The sequence below is a fragment of the Argopecten irradians genome, chromosome 9 (assembly GCF_041381155.1).
Source record: "Argopecten irradians isolate NY chromosome 9, Ai_NY, whole genome shotgun sequence".
NCBI lineage: Eukaryota > Metazoa > Mollusca > Bivalvia > Pectinida > Pectinidae > Argopecten > Argopecten irradians.
The window spans coordinates 16,020,137-16,043,509 of record NC_091142.1 but is presented as its reverse complement, the minus strand read 5'-3'; the positions used below and the strand labels follow the sequence as shown (position 1 = coordinate 16,043,509).

Genomic DNA, 23,373 nt, shown 5'->3' with positions numbered 1-23,373 from the left:
TTCTAACATTGCTAACTAGATGACTTTTATGGTTTGGTAAGGTTAGTTGAGTTTGTTTGGAGAGACTGTGGTATATCCATGTTATATCTGATGTATTGTAGAACTCTTGTCCTTTTTTATAGTTTTATATCACTGAAGCATGCCGCTGAACACACCAAGCAAACCATCCCATCCGGTCTCATTATACTGACAACAGGCGAACCAGTCGTCCCACTCCCGATATGCTGATCTCTAAGCTGGAATAGAAACTACCACTATAAAAATGATCGGCAACTCCCTACAAAACAATAACCAACACTCAGTGGGTATTTATAAACTAGAACATATTTAAAGTTTGTTTTTTTAACGTTTTTTAATCTCAACACAAATGCTTTAATTTGCTTTGTCAGAGTTAAGCAGTGTATAAAACACACATCCTTCTGCAATACGCGGCGAGATCGAATGTACTGACAATATAGGTCACACTTTTTTATATTTCCGAACATTTTGAAATTAAGATTCGAAGACGCTCGTACGACCCGAAAGTTTACGGAGGGCTCGAATGGTTTCTCGTGTGCGTTCAGGTATTCTTGCTCAAAGTCCTTGTCTTTACCGGACAGAATCCGCGGGTGTAAGGTTTCGCGGTTTACTATCTGGACTTATTCGCGAGCTTTATTAACACGAATCAACTTATAGCCTTCAAAAGTGTCTAGTACGTGACAGGATGTGCTATGAAGATCTACGACCTTTGGAAAATTCCGCGATGTATATATACTCAATATCCACAGTAGACAAATATGATACTGATGTTGGCCTGTTAGCTTTATTCACCTGATGTTTCCATTTCCAACTCGGTGTTACGGTGAAGCGTTGAGTGGTGAATCATCAGGAACGCGCGAGACTTACATGTCACTTCACGTGTGTGGCTTGTAATGGGTAGTGATTAGTTTTACCACTGGGTAAATGGAGATTGATATTCCTGTCATAATCTCGTCATGCCGTCTAATCCCATGTACAAGGGAAAAGTAACACTCAGACACAGCCTCCATCGTTATGACAGTCTAGAAGGGTCGTGTTTTTACCTCTTCATCTGTCTTGATAACACACTCAGTGTTTTAAAAAAATGGGGAAGATGTCGAATTATTATATAAAAAAGTATGAAATTCGTCCAGATTTTTCAGGATTACCGGATTCCATTTACTTATTCAATAATCAAATACTTTCTCTGATATTCCCATCCGATTAATTGTTATTAACGAAGGTAAAAAAACTTGAGAAAGTATTCTTCTTAACGTATTTCCTAGAGCTTCAGAACGAAAATTGTTGTATTATTTTACAGCTCATATTAGCGCTGTTAGAGACTTATTTACTCATATTTTTGTTGTTGTCTTTTGAAAAAGACTTTTTTTAAGTAACGATGCGCATTCGGCACTCTTTGCTCGTTACAATGATGTCATGTAGAGTTATTTTTCAAAGGTCATCCTAAACATTGAAGCTGTAACATTTCAAACAATTTAGCTTCTTTGACCTACTTGTTTTGGGCAATTGTTCTTTAAATTTATAGACTGAGTATTTATAATTAGAATTTGCCGCATGTAATGATGTTGGTTTTAAGGTTTCGCCTTTTTTAAAATCGTTTTATATAAATATACACAATTAGGATGGTCATAAGTATTAACGATAGTACTTTCACAAAAGGTTTATCAATGTTTTGTTAGTCAGTTTGTTTGGTTTTTTTTGGTATTTTTGGTATTATTATTATTTTTTTTTGTATGTTGGGGTGGGGTTGGTGTTGGATGGAGTATTTTTTTGTGTTATTTGCTATACATATATTTTACACCCTCTCGTCAAATGACTCACATTATCTCAAGTGAGTTCAAGGCCTATATCAATACACACACCTTCTATCCCATGACGTCAATTGGTACTACAGACTAAAGTAGCCAATGATTAAAGATTCCACCACTAAGACCTAAGTATAAAATCCATCCTTAGGTTATGCACTGTATACCTAGTGTATTGGGGGTATTTAAATCTATTCTACTAGACACAGTCGGTGGTGAAAGTAGGGGCGTATCTATGAATTTATTATTTAATGCGATTCTGAAGGATATTGCTAATATCATTACTACCATATGTGTAGATGGAGCTTAATGAGTACAATATGTGTCTAATAAATATGTCTTACAAACCGATAAATGTTAATATCACGTAACATGTAAATCCACGTCCTTTCAGTTATAGAGACATTAGCACCAGAAGGAACATTACTACATTAGTTTTACGAATAAATGTAAATTTATTACTATATTATAATGATGTGCCGAGTTTTTAATTGATATTTAATTAGTATAACCGTGGCATTGACATAATCACTGCAGTATCAATTTTATATCATTATTTTGCCTATCTAAAGCAGTAGTAAATGAAATCCATATAATATCAACGGATCGCGACTGGCAGAACGTCACTAACGTGCAGATGAAATCGCCAAATCATTATATTATTTCCTTACGATAATATTTTTCGATGAATGCAAAAGTCTTTTTCATAAAAGATCTTGTGCATAATGTGTATAGGACACACACTAAAAACATGTAATTGATGTTTTACTGTATATAGCCAGTCGTTTGAAATACATGTAGTGGGGATAAATTTACAATACAAACATATCTCAAAGACTTTATCATATTATTTATAATTGTATATAAATATATATCTACTTTATATACGTAGAACACTAACAACTATCTGGTGAAATTACGACTTATTTTCTCCCTGATACAAGACCTGTGTTGATAGATATCTACATTTAAAAATATAAGGCTCTTTATCATCTGAAGCAAGTGTTTTCACGATTCACATAATCACAGAAAATAATCATCATTTGTAAGCTATCAAATGGTTGAGGATGGAAATTTTAGCAACATGATGTTAATGTCTTAGGTCGCTGTGACCTAATTCTACAATATCTGAAAGGCTACTGATTGGTTAAATATTCCCAATTTACCTTACTCATAATGAGTGAAAATTGCGGGGTAATTGTTTTATATTTGGTATTTCAGCTGCCATCCATCGCTTAATTTATGTCATAAGATGCAACTATCTTTTCATTTAAAGTTTAACAATATACTCAAATAAACATAACAGATGTATTGCTCTATAAAATTATATTTTGTAATCAACAAAATATGAAAAATTTAGCTTCAAGCATCTTTGTAGTTTCTAAATGCTGTATATTATCTGAGTTTTAGGAAAATCAAATATGCATTTTCAATTCAATAATTTTATAAATTTACTGCGAGATTTTCCATTAGCATATTAACAACCTCATGCTCGTTAATGTATGATAACATATACTCTGTAAGTAAAAGTGCATAAGAACTATAAGTACCACGTGCTTTCTTTACACACACCTTTGTATCAGACTAAAATATGACGTTGCGCTTAAAAATATTAAATATATTAAACTTTATTTCAAGCAAAAAACATATTTAAACAGAAGATAAGTATAAACCATCCAAAACCAATTTCTCCCCAAGAAAATGCCAGTTTTTCTTCTGATGACGCGGAAGCAATGCGTCATTTTAAATGTATCATACAGTCTAAGAGATAATAGTACGTTGTGAAGGGGAATAGGTACAGTGACATAGGGGATTGATAGATCGCCAGGCCGTACGTACAGAAACCATGCCTAGTGTTTTGCACAAGCAAGTGCACCTTTTTTCATTGTCGGAGCAAATGTCGTACCGTACACAATGCAAAATGCGATGTCATGTGCGGTACCAGGGCTGAATGATTGACAGCTACAAATAGTCAAATGAATATAACTTCTATTTGTAAATACTATAATCAAATAAAGATTATTTATAAATACATGTAAAAGAGGATAGTTGATTTAGGCTTGTGCAATTTCAGAGAATTCATTGGGAAAAAAGATAAATGCAATGTCGACTTTTGGTACATAAAAAACTATCTTGCTATAATCTGAGATGACATTCTGCTATCACTATTTACAATATTTTTTTCTAATTTGTTTGTTGACTCTAAAACGCAATTTATTTTCCAAAGTATGTTAAACCTTTATTTCCGTGGTAACGTTCATATCGATTTACATATTGGTACTTTTATTCCGTGGAAGATCAACGTCACGGCGATCAAATGCTCATCGAATGATTAGATATTAAGGGCCTTAATTTTTTCAGGGAAAAAACACCTAACTTGGTTTAAGCCATGTACACGATGTGATCCACCTAATAAATTGATAAAATTTTGAAAATAAGAAATGAAATGATTTGGCCGCCATTGCATTCTGGATATGCGTAAATACACGATACACCGCTCCACTTTTTTTAGAGAAAACCCACTCAAAAAGTATGATTTTTTCACGGCTGCATCTATATTAGGACATGTATCAGATGAATGTGTAATGATAAATTTTCTCGGTGTTCTTTACCCGGAGAATTAATTTTGAGGCCTTATGAGTTCTTAACGCGGTGATATAATGTTCCTTGATTTATAGTTTTAAAAGTGTAATGTACCTGTAGATGAAATGTTTTTGTTTCGATTTTTTCTCACGAATTCTATTAGCTCCCCAGAAACGCGAAATCAAATTGCAGATAATTAGATTTAAAATATTTTACATTATATAGTTATTCCGTGTAGACCGGGTGACCTCTGATGACACTCTTTGAACTTTGACCTCCAATTAGGAAGAGTAATCGGCTATTCAAAACCAATTACCCATACCGATATGCTTTTAACACTATTACGTCTTGTTCTTTGAGGCGCTTTACATACAGAATCAAGTTTAATATCACTCAGTGCATGTTAAAGCGTTTAGCAGCTGTTGTCTTAAAGAACTCTCTAAAAGAGAGGCGCATAAAACATAATCATATAAGAGCATCGGAATGTTTAGAGTCATACTGTTCTGAGTCAACCCCGACCGAAATAAGCAACATATTGACGTCTTTAGGTATGAAATGTTTGATCAAACCCTAACAGGACTTGTATGCATAATTTTGAACAATCGAAATAATTGAATATCTAAAAATTATTAATTATTTAAAAGGTGTGCGAAAACGTACTTTTTAAATTTTAATATACACTTTACTTCTTCAGGTAACACTCGTGACAGATTTTGATAACCTTATAAGAATATATGTGATTGCATTAAGTTAGGATTGTATTTAACAAAAAATTGCAGAATCGTTTGGTTTACAAATATTTCATATTATATGTTGGATACCTAACGAAACATTTTCCTTGTTCAACATTAGCTGTCATAATATGAAATTATAATGATTCTTTTTATTCTGCACGAATACCGACATTCTTTTAATATTGTGGTTTTCCCGAATATATTGTTGTCATTATGATTTATTGTCTTGTGCATATCACTGATCAAAACATTTTACTCTATTTTCATACCCTTCTTTCCAATAAATTACAGTTTCATTCATATTTTCGTTTACCTATATGAATTAATGTTCAGCGTTGTTTTTTTTTTTTTTTTATAAAATTTAATTTTATTTTTCATAAAATTTCATTTTATTTTTCACGTAAATTCGCTGTCATCCATTGCTGTAAAATGTACATGTCACTTCGTTTAATTTTGTGTATACCAAGACTATAAAGCGTTCCCTTGATAATTCAGACAAATGCTGCCGCGTCCCTTAAAACAGTAATGTAAGGTATAGTGTGAATCTCTTTTACTTTATTGTATAATAATTAGACTCATTGTAATACATTGCCTATTAACGGATATTTATAACTATTTTAGTATATTGCATCATTTCAGCATCATTAATTACCAGGAGAAAGGCAATACAGGTAAACTTAATTAATTATATCGGCTATATAAAGATAGGTAAACTTATTGACCATGAGAAAGTGGACTACGAATTTTTTCCAACAGAGTTTTGATTGATCGACCAATATAGATTCGCAAGTGCAAATAACATCACAATAATTGACACGACATACACGAAACGGCACGGTATACATAATTGAACACCACTGCCTACAGGAATGCACACGGCATACAAGAATACATACATATGGCATACAGGAATCACGGCAGGAATGCACATGGCATATAGGAATACATATCGCAAACAGTAGTCATGACATACAGAAATGCACACGGCATACACAAAAGCACAATGCATAGAGGAATGCACTCGACATAGACGATTGCACAAGGCATACACGAATGCACATGACATTCAAGAATGCACACGGCATACAAGAACGTATAAGTCATAGAGGAATGCATAAGGCATTCACGAATGCATAAAACATACACGAATACACACGGCATACAAGAACGCACATCGCATACAAGATTACACAAGGCATACAAGAAAGCCCATTGTATACCAGAATAAGCACGGCATAAATCAATGAACAAGGCATACATGAATGCACACTATATTTGTCAATTTATACTTAAGCATCCTTTTAAATTCTTACATACCTTATTTAATGTGTTTATGTGTGTTTATCGAATCGAAAGCCTGACTTCGTCAACAAACACTATATCGCCAAAGCTGACTTGTTGAAATTTAGTGGATAGTCAGTGCTCATATAATAAACAATCAATCTTAGTCTAAATTACAACCACTCTTTGGACGTTCATGCCACATAAAAACCACATGAGTTGATACTTTTCATTTGCTCAGGCACGTTAATGCGGGGACATGAATAGTCTTCTCACACATTTGACTGCAAGATATATTAGGTGACTGTGATGTTTTGCTTGAATTTCCTTGAAAGCTAATTACACGGTTAGGAAATTGATAAATCACAAATTTGGTGTCTGAAAAGTATTAAATGTCATTCTTTGTTTGTTTGATTAAATTAACGTCCTACATAATGCATTAACAGCCAGGGTCATGTAAGGACGCGTACGGCCTCCCATATATGCGGTGTGTTGTGTGTATGAAGTGCGTGGTGCGTATTTTGGGAGGCTGTGGACAAAATGTATATTCGTGTGGTGTATCCTTGTATAGTGGAACCCTTGCCCTTTTTAACAGTTCTATTTCACTGAAGCATGCAGCAGAAGTTATCACACCTCATCCGGTAACATTATACTGACAACGGGCCAACTTTTATAGACTTTGGTGTGTGTCGACCATTTTTTCCCTTTAGAATCAATCTTTTCTCTTTGAGGCAACCAGCTTAGTCTATAAAAGACTTTATTTTATAAAAAGTAATGTCGTCTTGTCCTTGATAACACATGCTTTAATACTGCGCTACGTACGGTCTAAAAGTGTCTCAAACACATCGACACTAGTCACGTATGATACGACTAATACAATTATGACATACGTCTCGTACATTTCACGATATTAACACGTGTCTAGCTACTATACATGCATATTAACTTACGTCAGTATCAGCTTCACTAATAAATTATACGTAAATACATTAATTATCGCAACAAAAGTCAATCTTACATTTGAATTTTTATGATTCATTTTAGCACATTTCATGTCGGAATAATATTTTTGTGAGTCGGTAATAATTTAAAGCACCAATATAAAACACAACTGTAGCCAATCCGATTTTGAAGTATATTTAATATGCATAAACTAATTATCGCAACTAAAATCAATCTTATATTTGAATTTTTATGATTCATTTCATGTAAGGATAATTATTTGTTATGAGTGATATGAATTTAAATAGATATAAACAAACTTGTTGTCAATCCTAATTAGAACTAAATTAAGCATGAATAAATTTATATGCAGATCTAAAGTCAATCTTATATTTGAATTTTCGTAATTTCCTGCAAGGATAATTATTTTTATGAGTTGATGGTAAAGCAATTTCTTATATAAAACAACTGATGTCAATGTGTTCTTGAACTTAATGTAACCTAAATCAATTAATTGTCACCACCAAAGCCAATTTTATATTCTTATTGTTATAAATCTAAATTCGTTTTCGAAGAACTATTTATTGTCTCCAATATCTACCGCAAAAATGCTTACACTCGCTTACACTTAGTCAAGATTATTAAAAACATATTTGCCTCCAATTAATTTTTTTTAATTTTTTTTTTCGGCATTTCATACCTTTTCCGTAGTAACATTACTGACATCGATGTTTTTGGGGTTTTTTTTGTTTGTTTTTTTTTTTTGCGATTTCTCTCTATACCATTATAATGTTAATTTCCCTTTGTTGTTTCGCTATTGGCATTGACACAGGACACCTTGGCAGTGTTGCTGTATTGGAGTTGACATCAGATGATGACAAAGAGATTCTGGGTGGCCCAACATATGGAAGACGGTATTAACGTTCTCAGTAATTGGTTTTTAACTGCATCCATGCACTTTGTAAATGACAACAACACTTACGTTGTGTGACAAGGAAAATAGAACACTAGAACAATATAGCGAATAAACCATATGGTAATCAGTACCGTATACCATGTCATATGCTGAACATATTGTTTCAAGAGTATCATTGCGTTCCTTAATTGCCTATTTATTGGACAACACGTTGACAGAAAAGAAATAAAAATAGACCACGAAAAAATTAATGTCTCATTTAGCGACTGCTTTTCCTAGTTTCCATCAGTAGTTTCAATCTTATATCATTTTTTGTCCAAACATTTGCAAACTATGACGTCCACGCATCTATTTTGAGTCTATGGAGATATGTTCTATCATTGTTTCACCACTCAGCGAAAATAGGCAGCCAAATATGTATCTAAAGACAAGCAGACATACTAAGATTGTTAGCTATAGTATCGATATAACTGTGACAGATCTCCCGTTTGATAGAATGATCATGAATTACCGAATAATACAGTCTTATATGGGTATTGTTGGTAAGATGGCTGTGACGACACGACAGAAACAATAAAATGATGTATGAGAAATGCAATTTCGCAATACATTTGACGCGTTCTTCCACGAAAAGTAGGTTGTTGTAGTTCTGTGATAAAAACTATATTGTAATTTGTGTTCTTTTCATATGAGATTTTAAGAAACTCGTCTCGAAGTTTGAATGTTTGCTCACCAATACTCGCAAAAAAAAAAAATCAAAAAAAAAATCTGAAGGCTCGTTTCATAAAATCTCATATAAAATTGACACCCAATCCTGAATTTATAACATTTATAACAAAAAGATGTTTTACTATTCAAGTAGCTATTGGTGCCGAGGTATCCATTCAAAAAAATACAACATCATCGTGTAAACAAAGTAAACAAAGAATTATAAAGGTGCGTTGTGTGGAGTGCATTTCACTATTGATTAGCAGTGTCATGTCTCACGCGCACCGCACGCACTGTCCCCTACTACGTCCGTAATTAGAATGGGGGTCTAACAGTTCAACGGAGTGGGTTGAGGTGCTTACTGCAACCATGGGGTAATCAAACCCCTTAAAGCAAGCATTCCGATACAGTCTGTGTTCTTAAGTCGATGCAAAATATCACCATGATGTTTCCTTTCTTAGATACACCTAGCTGCTGAACAAAGTTTTGTTTGTTTGTTTGTTTTTATACTTGTTTGTTGTTTTATGTTTGTTATTTTCCCCCATGAACTCTTTTGTTACCTTAGATACTACATACTATCTTTTTATAATATAGGTTGAGGGTGATTCCGTTAAAATATAATTGAGCAAACGTCATATACAATGTTAAATGCCTTTAAAACTTATGAGGTTACACGTACCAAATATCTGTTGAGTCTTTTTATGATACGTCAAATTCAATAAGCAACATATTGAGTAAAAAGTGGACTATTTAAAATTGCAATAAAGATAGATACAATAAAATACTTAATAATGTAAAAATCAGATAAAAACCTATAACATAAATGCATCAGAATGATAATATTGCAAACAAAACACTACTTATCAACGATAAATGCTTTCCTTGATTCATTCTTTGAAGCTATGAGACCACAATACATTGGTTTCGTTAATTGAAATCTAAATATATATGACTACAAGACCAATGCGTACATTGTTGTATTCTGCTTCTTTTTTCCAGTAAGAACTGATATGTTAAAATGCCGAAAGACTCAAGCATAAACGAAAACAAGGTCTTGATAATTTTGTTTAATACTTTCAGAAAGAATGTAAACACTTTAAGATAATTTGATAACATTCTTTGAGAATGAACTTTGCCAAATTCCCTGTGAAGCTCAAGTCAGCACAACAAAATATTCAGAAAAGAACAATGATGATAGAAATACATGAACAGACCAGCCTAGAACACAGTATGAGAGAAAACGGATATACAATGAAAAAATTAAATTCATGATAGGATATACTCCAACTTGGATACGGAAAAACTTCGTTTATTTTATATTTTTGAGCAATAGTGTTTTTAATAATATTGATTGACCTTTTTATTCATTTCATTTTTCTTGTTATAATTAGAGTATGATGCATTTATATTTATTTCCCATGCGTTGGTACAGTGCACATCATTGACAACATATGGATTACTAAAAATGTGTTTCCCAAGGAAATATTCTCTCTTTGAGACAACAAAACCGCAATTATCTATAATAAAGAACATTGTATTAGCCAAAATGCTGAAGTATTGTAGTATTTTCACTGATGCTGTCCTTAGATACTTGAAACAATAAACATAAGAAAACAAACTTTAAGAACATATACACTTTACAAATAAACATAAGTACACGTATACCAGTTATTTAATTGCAAAAAAAATTTTCTTTAAATCATGTTTTTCTTCAAAATCAATGCTCCTTATACATTTTTCACCTATATTTGAATTATGCAAACTTAAAGAAAATATGTATACATATTAATAAAGTATCATAAATATCATATATGTTATTCTGTTGAGTATATGAAAAAAATCAATATTCCAAAACTAAGCACCTCATACATTTTGAGCTATGTTTGAAATATACAAAAGTACCTTATACAAACATGTAAATGCATGTTTTTAAGATGACTTTCCCAAAAACTGCTTCTGATATATTTTGAGCTATGTGCTATTTATCATGCAGGTAAAGGAAAAATTTTGGATGCTTGGATCCCGTGCAACAGACGACTGACATTCTCGTTGCATCTGCTGAGCATTAGACATGCTATATTCCCTAGTACATATGTATGACAGTGGAGTCGTGTAGCATAGTCACTCAACATGGCAGATAACAACTCACCTCCATGTCAAACTAACACCCTGTATACGTAACTGACGGAACTTGTTACATAAGCACACCGACTTTTATATCCACTACGTTATAAACACGACTCTGAGGCACAAACGTATCTCTGTACACTGAGATGCACATCACATATGTGTGTGCATCACATTAGATGCGTCCTTTGGTTTGAACTATCATCATATGACACTGAATGGTACAGAAAACAGTTCAATAAAAATAGTTTTATTATACATAATACTCGCGTAGGTGGGGATTTGGCAGAATCGAAAAACAAATTTCCCATCGCCTTTACCATACTTTCTAGCATTTGGTGTCATACTTCTTTCGGTAAGGATAAATGAGCTTCCCATCTTCTACTATGACTTGACATGACATGGGTTGTTTGTTGTCGCTGGTCTTGTCGATATTGCACACTGCTATGGTATCACACTGTATTTGAACCTTTGTTTACATAGGAACATTCTTCTAATGTTTCCTTTCGGTCGACAGCTCGTTATAGCTCGTGATTTATTAGGGCATAGAAATTACATGCAAGTTGACATGAAATACCATATAAAAGGAATGATGTTATAAGAGTATTCCTACTACAGTGAAAATCAAAACAGTTACAGATAAATGTTTAGTTGAACTGTATGGACATGACATGGAGTGAAACGTCTGTGTTCAAAACTTCCGAAATTTATGCAAATTATATAGTTGTATATGCGTTGCAACCACAACTATTACATTGTAAAAAAGCAATATGTTTATATGCTAAAACGCCCATATACAAATACACGAAGATTGTTTGAATGAAGAGTAAGATATTGTCCTGTAGATTAATGATGTACATATATAAAATGACAAATGCAACCAAACAGAAATGTCAACACCAAACGAAAAATCTAAATTAAAATGCTACCACGGCGTTACATGCACGTTTTCGTGTACATGTGTACATTCAGATGTTGTTAAAACAACATGTTTTAAAATGTAAGAAGCCACTAGAGTCAATCACAGATTGAGATTGATGGGGTCTTAGAAACAGATAAACGATTTTATCGTCAAATTAATTCCACAGACTCTGGTATTAACACCCGCAGAGAGAATATCACACGCCCCCATCTTATCAATTTATTACACCTATCTATCGTCGATCGCACCATCAAGGTTTTGTTTACATATATACCAATCTGATAAAATTGTATTATAATTGTGTGTATACAACTCTTAGACGTCTAATTTGTTTGATTTTATAATATTTTCATTTATTGATCATGTATTTTATTTATTTATTTATTAGTTGCAATATTGGTTTTTATGCAGCAAGAAATCCACTTCTTTATCTAGCATTTATTTCTAAAAATACCACATGTGATACAACTTGTACTATTTATGCATTTTTTTATCTTTTACGTTAGGTATATCCGATACCGTATTATTTTTGGGGGAATGTATTTTTGTGTTTTTCATTCCGGATTTCACCTGACGAAAATTAGCAACACACTTCTCTTTCCGGTAACAAGAGGCGCCATTCCAGGATATGCATAACTCGACAAATTGCTCCAATATTTTCTTATCGCTCATTAATAAAAAGAAAAATACAATCGTGTTGTTTAATTTGATAAGGATATCATTAAAGATTATACACCAATTTCTTTCAGTAATTAAAAACAATTATATAACGCAAACGACGTAGAATATGTAAAAAACGCCAGTCTTATAATGCAGCGCTTCTAATGTTATGAGAAACCTAGATGAGATGGTGTTAATTATGTGTAAGCACTCACCAAAAAAATCCGTTTGATGTGGGTATATAATAGCGGGGCAGCATTTACGGCGTCATATCTGGAATGTTAAATGACACTTGTGTAGCAAATGTTGTCAGAAACGGGGATGAAATTGTAGGCACCATTAGAGCGGTTTGTTTAACACACATATTCGATCCCGAAACATTTCAAAAATTGTTGTTCCATACAACATTTTTCCGGCTTTGCGTAATATTGCAGAGTAAGATTAAGGTTATATGCAATTCAATGGCACCAAAGACTGCCTACTTCTTTTATTGGTTTGCAGTTCTAAGATATAGTATATAAATTAAGAAAAATACACAGAGCTTTGAAAATCATATAACAAAATATCATTACTTCACAGTCGTTAATAAATGCTTAAAAGATCGATAATCATGAATAAAAGTATACTAAATGTTTGCTGAATTCCCTACATTACCCCCTGAAAGGATCAACTGGTTCACTTTGTGGTTACCACTCTTTAACCATTTCCCTGTTATAATATGACTAAGGTATGTGTGGTAGAATTCCTGAATGAGCAAAAGTCACCACGTACATCTGTTGGGAAAGCAGAAAGCACTCATTGTCGTTTTGGTATTTGCAAAAGCATGTTTAATGAATCAAACCTTTCAAGAGCGAGTTTGATTCCCAAGTTCTAAAACTTTTACGGAAAATAATTTAGTTATTTGTTTCCATGACCAATACCACAAGATGTTTAACAGATTGAGTATGTTAAGTAGTAGGGGATAGGAATACAAAAACTTTCTGTCAGAGAAGGAAGTTTTATTACTATCTTAATATAAATTGGAATTTAATTATAAGCGAAAACAAACATCCGGTGTTTATAATGCGCATTCTAATTTTCGGACCAATAACAGGATAAGGGAATCCGAATCTTGCGTATGTTGTTTTAAGGATGCAATTCCGGTTCCAAAAAATGACTTGTATTGAGTAACAATTGTATTCTTGGATAATCAGGTTAGCCATTTACGTTAAAACATATTTTATTAACTTAGGCTCATATAGACATTTTAATAATACATGTAAATGTATATATGTTGTATAAAACTTAATTATTTTGCATCATTTGTAATACATATCATGGATAGAGTTGTTAAGCTCAATAGTCCGAATGTTTATATAAATTGTAGTTTCAAAGCAAATGAAATTAAAAAATTCAATTTTCTTATATTTCCTTCTCACATTAGTGTTTAAATTGAGCGTTCATTTTTATGATTGCAGCATCTCAATTATCTCCTATCGCAAGTCGCCAAGTGCCATCAGATACACGTAAGTCATAGAAATATAGTTTCATTACATTTCCTACTTTACACATGTACAATAAAAACCTAATTTCATTAACGGCGACTTAGTTCCACATTCAGTTTAGTTTACTTTAAACATATTTTGTTGTCTAAACAAAAGACAAAGAGATCAGGCAAAAGATAACTGATTAAAGCCTTTTCCTAACATGCAATGACGAGACAGTAGACCTAGACAATATAAATAACATTAATTACAAATACATACGTACAACGTATTACGTTGAAGGGGAAAACGATAGGCACTCTCACACTTATGACCACATATATAATTTGGACTGCTGATGTCTTAACTTTGTATGTACAATAATAATATTGTTATTTCACATACTTATACCGAATCATATTCCACGTTTAATTGATTTTGCGTAATGAACCGATGTTCCTATGTTGGACTCATTTTTGCGGATATCATTTTTTTTTGCGATTTCTGTTCGTCCGCGAAATTATGTTTCATAATTATCTATATATAAAAGTTTTGTAGATAGTAAATTTGATAATCCATACAAACAATTTACCCTCTGTATTAAGACAATGTCATTAAGAGACAATTAATTCTAGCTTATGTATCTGATACGGACTGCTTATTCGTCTATTTATAGATCTATAAACAATTAACACGTACGTAAATGTATATAAATAGTTTCACCTGACGTATACACCGTATATGACGTCATAGACACGAGGTATATTGGTCAGAGTGCAATAAGAGCAAGAAAACTGGGACAGCAGTTTGACAAATTATGATACAAATGAGCAATGCTTAGAACTTGGCATCGATTTCACACTGTTAATTTCAGATATTATATTGAAACAGCCCGGGTCTGTTGGACATCCTATACCGGTTTAATCAATAATCGTTAATGAAATGTTTCCATCCATTTGTCATACTCTGTTATCCTGTCAATAATCTGTTTCCCTTAAACGCTTGTCAACATGCTGATGACTTAGGTCACTGCAAAACGCAGCTGTTCACGTGATTATTGCTAAGAGAACCACGTGGACAGAGTATTTTTCTCTTATATTTTCCTGTATTGCGATAAACCCGCGTATAACACAAATTAATTATCAAACATCTGAGGAGAAGGGTTAATTACGACATTTTACAAATATTGACTTTTTGTAGGTTAGATCGAGGAATTGTTAAACCTGAGAAAGGTGATATTCCCCGAGGCCGAAGGCCAAGGGAAATATCACCTTTCAAAGGTTTAACAATTCCTCGTATTTCCAACTAATGCCAAGTTTTGCTACTTGGAACAATTTTGAGGCTAGGACAGCTCAATATCCAATTTAAACAAATCCTCAGTAGGTACTTTTAATCCTTTCTGCTGTATTTCTTCACAATATAGCTTTCTAACATATCGATACATTTAAAATGTGTTAAAACATCTTTCCTAATCCTACCTCACTGCTGTTTGCCATGTTGGATTGAGCTATTGCCCGATGATCAGCGATACTCTATCTTAATTGGTCAAAAATGTGGAAAAGACAGGGAATTCCCTGTGTCTATTTATAGTCAGGTTACCGGATTTGCAATGTCAACCTCTGAACAGGTGTTCGTCGGTCTCAGGTTGACATTGCATTTTGTCAAGACCTGTCCGAGCGGTCTAGACCAATCAGATAGCACTAAAAAAGGGGCAACAGTTCCATTATACAACAATACACAACATGAACATACCGCAGTCTCCCAAAACACGCACTGTGCATTACATACATGCAACGACCGCACATATGAGAGGCCGTCCTTACATGACCCTGAATTTTAATAGGACGTTAATCAATAAAACAAACACATTAATTAATCAAACAAACAATCAATAACATTTTATCAAGATAAATATATAGCCAAAAATGATAATTGAAGAACTTATAATGCATAACTCTCAGATGTTATATAAATGATTTTAGAGTATAATGTCTAGCTAGTCCCGACGAGCGCGATTTTCTTGTTTCCTCAAGGAGGATTAATGAAACAAAACATAAGATGGCCTACTTGTATTATGGGTTCAGGAAAAAAACTAATGTACACTTTATATGCAAAGAAAATACAAAAAATAGAACCCCAAAAGAAATCATCTAATTACTAATATAAAAGATTCACAAACCTTATTATCGTAATACCAACAAAAAAGAGCGCGGTTCAATTTAGATCGCCTTGTTGAAGTCTGGTGTTAGTTACATATAAATCATATACATATGTAGTTAATTCCTTCATCGTGTAAGTCTATTATTCTCTACTTTCGAGAGTGAGTAAAAATGAAGGCGAGGCCAAGCTATATGAAAGTTTCAAAGCCTAGATTGATTTTCAATGAACAATGCTGATTTCAGCGTAAAAAAAAACAAGCAAAAAAACAAAAACAAAAACAAACAAACAAACAAATATTATATTTTCTAAGAAGTAATTCTAGATCCATAACAACAATTGCAATGTGTCGTAATCATTATTTAGATTAAAAGTACATTTTCGTGATAAGTATAAGATATAAATGGTGTTGGATCTTAAACCTTTTAAACTAATGAAACCTACCATGCACTGTCCATATAAAGATATTTACTGTAAACTTGGATACTTTTGCGAGTGTTTAATTTCACGGATAAACTTTCCGCTCTATTATTATTTGCGTGATAAATAGATCTGCTAACGTTTTGCGACATGTTTTCATACTTATACCACACATTGCGCGCGTGGGAAGTTTTCGCCCTAAAACGTCCTTCGCGTAATTTTAACGGACTTTGACTCAAATGATAAACTTATGATCCGTCTTCTACAGAAGAAGAAATGAAGGATGATGTATACGTATGACGTAAATATTAGGTAAAATGATGTTGGTAGAAAACAAGTTTTAAGAATAGAAATTACAATATATAAGAAGCATGTTGATATATTGTTTTACCCTCATGTCTGTATAAATTAACTATTACAGCTATCAATACATGTACGTTACTGACTCTAGTCATATGTTTAAAACTATTTAAGGTGACTAAATTGCCATAGACGTTTGTATACAATACGTTAACAGAAACACGCAAAAATAAACTTAAAGTTTAGCTCGTTGTAAAAACATTAAAACATTTAGTTTGGCATCATCAGATCAACAAGTCATAAACGCTTTATGGAACTATAAAATATTTCCTATGGCAGCTGAAGGAGCGTAGATTTGCCGTTAACATCATATCATCGAGTGTTTTCTGACAAATTACGGTAGCCGTACCTACATATGTATTTTCGAATCTGCCAACCATGTCTTTCATAACTGCTGTCAGTTGGAATAGATCACATCTACATTAAATTTGATCCCCTCGACATTTTCTTTTGGTCTACTTCCAATGTTGTGTGTCGCAATAAGCGTAATACATCACGGCTGTGGTCTATATGTATAGCTCTGTATATTTATCTGCCATAGTCAGACAGAAGGTCTACTATACAGTTATTACCTTTGACCGAGGTAGATTGACGCATTTATGAACCACTGAATATTGGATACTCTTGAAGACGGGTTTAAGACCTGAGAAATATTTGATGCTATTTAACAAACTGCACTTCGAGATTAAACTTTTTAGGGTGAATATACATTTATATGTATCTAATAAATTGTATTTCATGGTGAAATATTCAAGAACCGATGAAATCCGTCCATATCATTTGAAATTAAAGAAATTCACTATGAATCATTATTTTATTGGTTCATTATTACAGTTCCACATCGGCTTTTGATCACGGGTTAACCTCTGGTGACTTCGGCCAAGTGATACATGTGCATGTACGCCACAGCGACTGTTTTTGGATTATTGGACAACGTTTGCAAATCGTGACTATTTAAGTACATGTTTGAAAATACACACGACCTATCCATTCTGTGTATTCACACAATGTTTGGACGCGATGAATTTTAATCAAATGTGTCCAATGCGGTATGCGTATTCATTCGATCTAGCGAAATAATCCAAACCGTTTGGTTTAATTTTGAATGGTCAAAAAAATTATGTATTAACTAGCAGTCATTTTCAGGTATGTGATAAAACTTTAAACAATACCTAATAATTTACAAAAGAATTTATAAAGCATACGTTCGATGTGTCTGAAATACGTATTCACAAATAATTGTTGACCTTTGCACAATGTACATTGTATGACCTATGCATTCATTTTTTCCACTCTGACAAAAATTAGGTTCCCAAGCAGTTCAAGGGAGTATATAGCATTGACCTTTTTTTCAAACTATCGTGCGATAATATAAATAGTTTAAACTAGTTACGTTTAGAAAGGAATCAATAACAATAGTTTCTCTTTTTAAATTATTTGCTGGACAATTTATCATCCCTTTGCAAAGACAAAACCTCAAAGTATACATATGCAAAAATAATTCATTGCTAATTCATATTTTATTTAGATTAAAAGTCGTCAAAAGATTTTTGTATACATTTGAAGATTATAAAACAAGAAAACAAGAAAAAGTTCAATCACTCATGCTTATAAAGATGGATTTTGATCTTAATCAAGTTACCCGACAGGTGGTGCTTTGATCTCCATTCGCATTGATACCTGTGATCGTTGTTCCTTCACTTACTCTATACGTTTTTGAAGATAGTGACTCAATACGCTTCCGCTGCTTTCAAAATGTAAAATAAGTTTATTACCACGGGTCCTTTAGGTCAAGTTATGAACATGGTGTATTAATTAAAAAAAGGAACTAAAATCGGGTCGATATAGCACTCACGCGGCGCACGTGCTTATAACTATAAACCAATCATAACTTAGCATAACAGACACGATAACTTACTAAGCCATATGCATCGTTCGTTAATAGTATCATACTGTAATTAAGACGCATCTTTAATTGATATTTATTATGTATTAATTAATTAATATTTTGTTAATTAAGGTATAACTCGCAGACCCAAGGACCACGTGTATGTTTGTGACGTAAACAAAAACTTGTGTTTGTCCTCGACACTTTCTATCAGACTATGTTACACTAGCACTACAATCGGGATATAAAACCTTGGCGTTCATAGTCTGCTAGGCAATACACGCGCACGGAATTAACATCGACAGTCGTCTATTCTGACTCTACATGCTTGCACGGGCCGGTTGCTGCAGGAGAGAGAGAGAGTCGGTGTTATATTTACAGATGGTGCGGGTGGTATATCCATCGGGACAGAACTGTATCGCACGAGGCTACCTATTTCACTACAGTCGCGAGGAGGAGAAACCATGCTTCGGTACAACAGTTGTGAATACATAAAGATTAACATTTGTGTTGTGGACAGACTTTCCGAAGTTATTTATGGATCAAATTTGCAATAAATACAACTCAACAACGTCACGCATTTGTTTATAACGAGTCTAAAGTGTGATATATATTTTTGCGCGCAGTGAAACATTTTCAAGGATATTTTCATTCCGACACTGTTGAAACTGGATCTCTATGTGTTTCATGGACAAAACTTTACTTCGGAACATTGTTGCCTGGACATTTTAAGTAATGGTTTGCAATATTGTGTATGGTTTTGCTTCTGCGTGGCCTAGTGATTGATTTAAAGGATAGAACATCAGTTATCTAGATGTAGGCCATTCTGGCATAATGAAGAACGACGATGATGAAATCGAACAGGCAACAAAATCAAAACGTAGAAAAAGTTCAAAGAAAAAAGAAAAGAAAAAGAAAAATGATGGGAAAGATAGCGAATCCAAAGCAGGAAAGGAAAATGATACCGACGAAGTCTTTGTCGCTACAAACTGTGAAAATGATGAAAACGTGGTGACTGCTGGGCAGACGGCACGATTAGAGAACAGCAATGAAAATGGTGACGAAACAAGGCCTAAAGTTGAAGAAGTTAATACATTGCCAAGGGCAACGCGTTCCAGGAGTTCGTCAGAACGCCGGAGTTTTAAAAATTTATTCCGGAAATCAAAACTTCAAAAACAAAGATCTCTTAGTACTGGCGGAATACAGGACAACTCCGAAAATGACTGTCAGGTAGTGAAAGCAATTAGCGGAGACAATGTTTCTCCGGCAGATCAAAAGACAATTGGAGAATTCGGAATGTCCGATAATCTTAGTGGGTCAGCGGATTCAAGGGATAAGCTAAAACGTATGACGGTCGGGGAAGCAAAACGAGTTAAAAGTATCGTCAGAAAGACCCCGGTTAGTGCGTTATCGCCCATGGATAATTATACACTAAAACCAACACTAGAGGGTGTTGGGAAATCTGAATCCATGGAATCCCATTCGTCATCTCTGCCCGACCTCACACATATTGAAAGTTCGATTCCATTTTCAAAAACGGATGAGGACAAGAAATTGTATAAAAGGTCAATCAGTGCAGATATGAGTCGTCGGAAGAAAGGTAAAGAAGTGAATGACGCTGTTTCGTTACTGGATAAGGATGCTGATGAAAAAGGTGAAGGTGAAAAGGCGATCGGAAACGAAACTGGTCCATCTGAAACATCTCCGATAGTTCATAGTAATGATCCGATATTAAACCTCGTTAATAAAAGTGCACCTACTGATGTATTGGATGATGGAGTTAAAAGCCTGAAAGCAATGGAAACACCACACTCGCCTGTTTCAAAGGAGCAATCATCTGATACTGTCCAGGAAAACAGGAACCGCGACTCTATTCCAAGTACCGCTACTTATTCTGACCCCATTGATGCCAAACAACTTGAAAAGAATCGTAAAGAATCGTTCTCGAACTTCATAAACCTGAGTAAGACCCTACCTCACCTCACTGATTCATCGGGAGTTGGATTATTGGAACGGAATAGCACCGAGGAGAGTAGAAATGAGAGTGCTCCCATACCGGATACAGACGTTCATCCTAAAGGTAAGATTCCAGTGCTTTTTATTCCTGGGAAATCGAAAGATAAACAGGACGTTATTGCTGAAACTTTTCAAACACCAAAGGCGATAAATAATGACAAAATTAATGATGATGATAACAGAAAAGAGGAAAAAGTAACAGATCCTATTTCAAAGCAAAGTATAAAATCGTTACCTGTGTCAAAAGGTAGTGACAATGTAACAGCATGGCTGACAAGTTCTCAGGACACGACAAAAAGGGAGATAAGAGGATTAAATCAGATCAACAGTGTTGGTAATACAAGTGAACAGAAAGACACAGACGCTGAAAATAGTAATACTGTGTCTCGTGAGAGAGGGAGATATGTCCCTGAGCAAAAAGATACAACAAGGTTGTCAAGGAGCACATATAAATCTCCTCGTCGATTCAGTGGTCGAAGTTTGCCAAGGAGTAAGGCGAAGGAGGTCAAAGAAAAACTATCAAAAGACATGGAAAAACGAGGAGATATAACAGCGGGAAAGGAATACGATAAAGAGAGAAATGATTCCGAAGTAAAAGAACAGAAAACAAAAGAGGACGTACAAGAATCAGAGAAGGAGAATAAGAGAAAAGATGACATTGTTTCCACTCCAGACATTCCGAATAAAAGTGTTGTGCCTCTGACTAAATCATCACAAGGTGCAAACAATAGTGCTAGTTTATGGGGGAAAATTAACAAAGGCAATGTCGCTAAACCGTTAGTTTTTACAACGGGAACTCAATCCGAATTGAGTGACAATGAGAAACGAAAAGACAGTAAGCCAATATCTAGGAGTGTGCAAACGTCTTTAGAAAGTCTCAAAATGGATAAAAAGGAGGACCCAACAGTAAACAAAAGTGCAAAATTGAGTCTACGTGACACAGCTGAGGGTTTCATGAAGAAATCATACCTACATAATGTGGAATTTGCAAAGGAACATGGCGATAAAGATGACAAAGCTACGACATCAAAAGACAAAACAAAACGAAAGTCATCTCGAAATTCTAGTTCTGATAGTGATAATAATATGGCTATTGATATTTCTGAGATAGATGACTATTCGGTTTTCAAAACTCCGGAATCTACTCCAGCTTTGAAAAGGAAAAGACTACCACCGCTTAGTGAAATTCAGACTTCAGAAGCAGAGGTTCAAAAAGACAGTGATACCCCTGACAGTGCACCTAGGTTGTCGGGTATATTAAAGAATAATTCAGGCGAGTCTGTAATAAACCCAGACTATGAAAAAGAGGAGGATAAAGAGGATACCACAAAACCTCAGAAAAAACTTTCTCTTATGGACATAATTACTATGAAAAGACGTCTTTCAAAGCACCGCAAGCAGGCTGAATTATCAAAGAAACGCCCCAGTAAGCGATCAATTAAGTCTCGCGGAAAGGGAGATCCAAAAGATGATAAAGCGAAACCTGTAGACAAAAAATCCGAAAAATCGGATAAACCCGACGAACAGGAAGTCAAAGTCGATACTAAAGTTATAATAGAAAACGAGACCAATATCAGTCTTAGTAAACTGGCTCTGTTACAGGAAACCGACATTGTCGACGATGTTATTGATTTAAACGATGATTTACCTAAAAAGCACATTAAGTTTGAACCAGGAGATCAACCAGTGGCATCCGATGAACCACTGGATGAAGAACCAGCTTTGCCACCGACTCGCCGGCATTTAGCCACAAGACGTGAAAGCCGTATGCTAGAAAAACGGAGAAAAGTTATCACGTGTTGTAAACAGTTTATAGCGTTTTTGTTTTCACATATAGGACTGTGTTCTCTTGTTGTGGCTTATTCCATTCTTGGGGGCTTCATTTTCCAGGCTCTCGAAGCTCCATGGGAGAAAAAGACTAGAATCCACGTGAAGCAGGAAAGAGAGGGCGCTATAAATAAAATTATGCAACTAGCAGTCGAATTAGAAATGAACAAGCGTAGTCGGGATAACTTTACTGCAGAGGTGAACACACTTCTTGTTAATTTCCAAACTGAGGTGTATATAGCGACAGAAATGAACGGCTGGAACAACAAAGATGAACAAAGTGAATCTGAATTGCAATGGTCTTTTGCAAGTTCTCTACTCTTCGCCATCACTGTTATGACAACCATTGGTGAGTATATCAATATATATTTTTTCACCATAAGTATTTATTTCAGGTAAAATATTTTAATTCAAACTGAATAGCACATACACTACTGTGCTTTCACATAGGAGGAGGTATTTTCAATTTTTTACATTTATACCATAGAATTTTACTTTTTTTGGTCTTACATGTAACTATATATTTGTCTATATTCGTATATAGAC

The 23,373-nt window shown here is 34.1% G+C and overlaps 1 protein-coding gene across 1 annotated transcript in view; it reads left to right on the top strand.

The window, feature by feature from the left end:
* The first annotated feature begins 19,282 nt into the window (after nucleotides 1-19,282).
* The window catches only part of LOC138331608 (dentin sialophosphoprotein-like), a 50,567-nt gene continuing 46,476 nt past the window's right edge, over nucleotides 19,283-23,373 (top strand). The window contains exon 1 of the mRNA XM_069279321.1: nucleotides 19,283-23,176. Within this exon, the coding sequence (XP_069135422.1) occupies nucleotides 19,819-23,176 (3,358 nt within the window). The 5' untranslated portion in view covers nucleotides 19,283-19,818. The remainder of the gene's footprint in view (nucleotides 23,177-23,373) is intronic.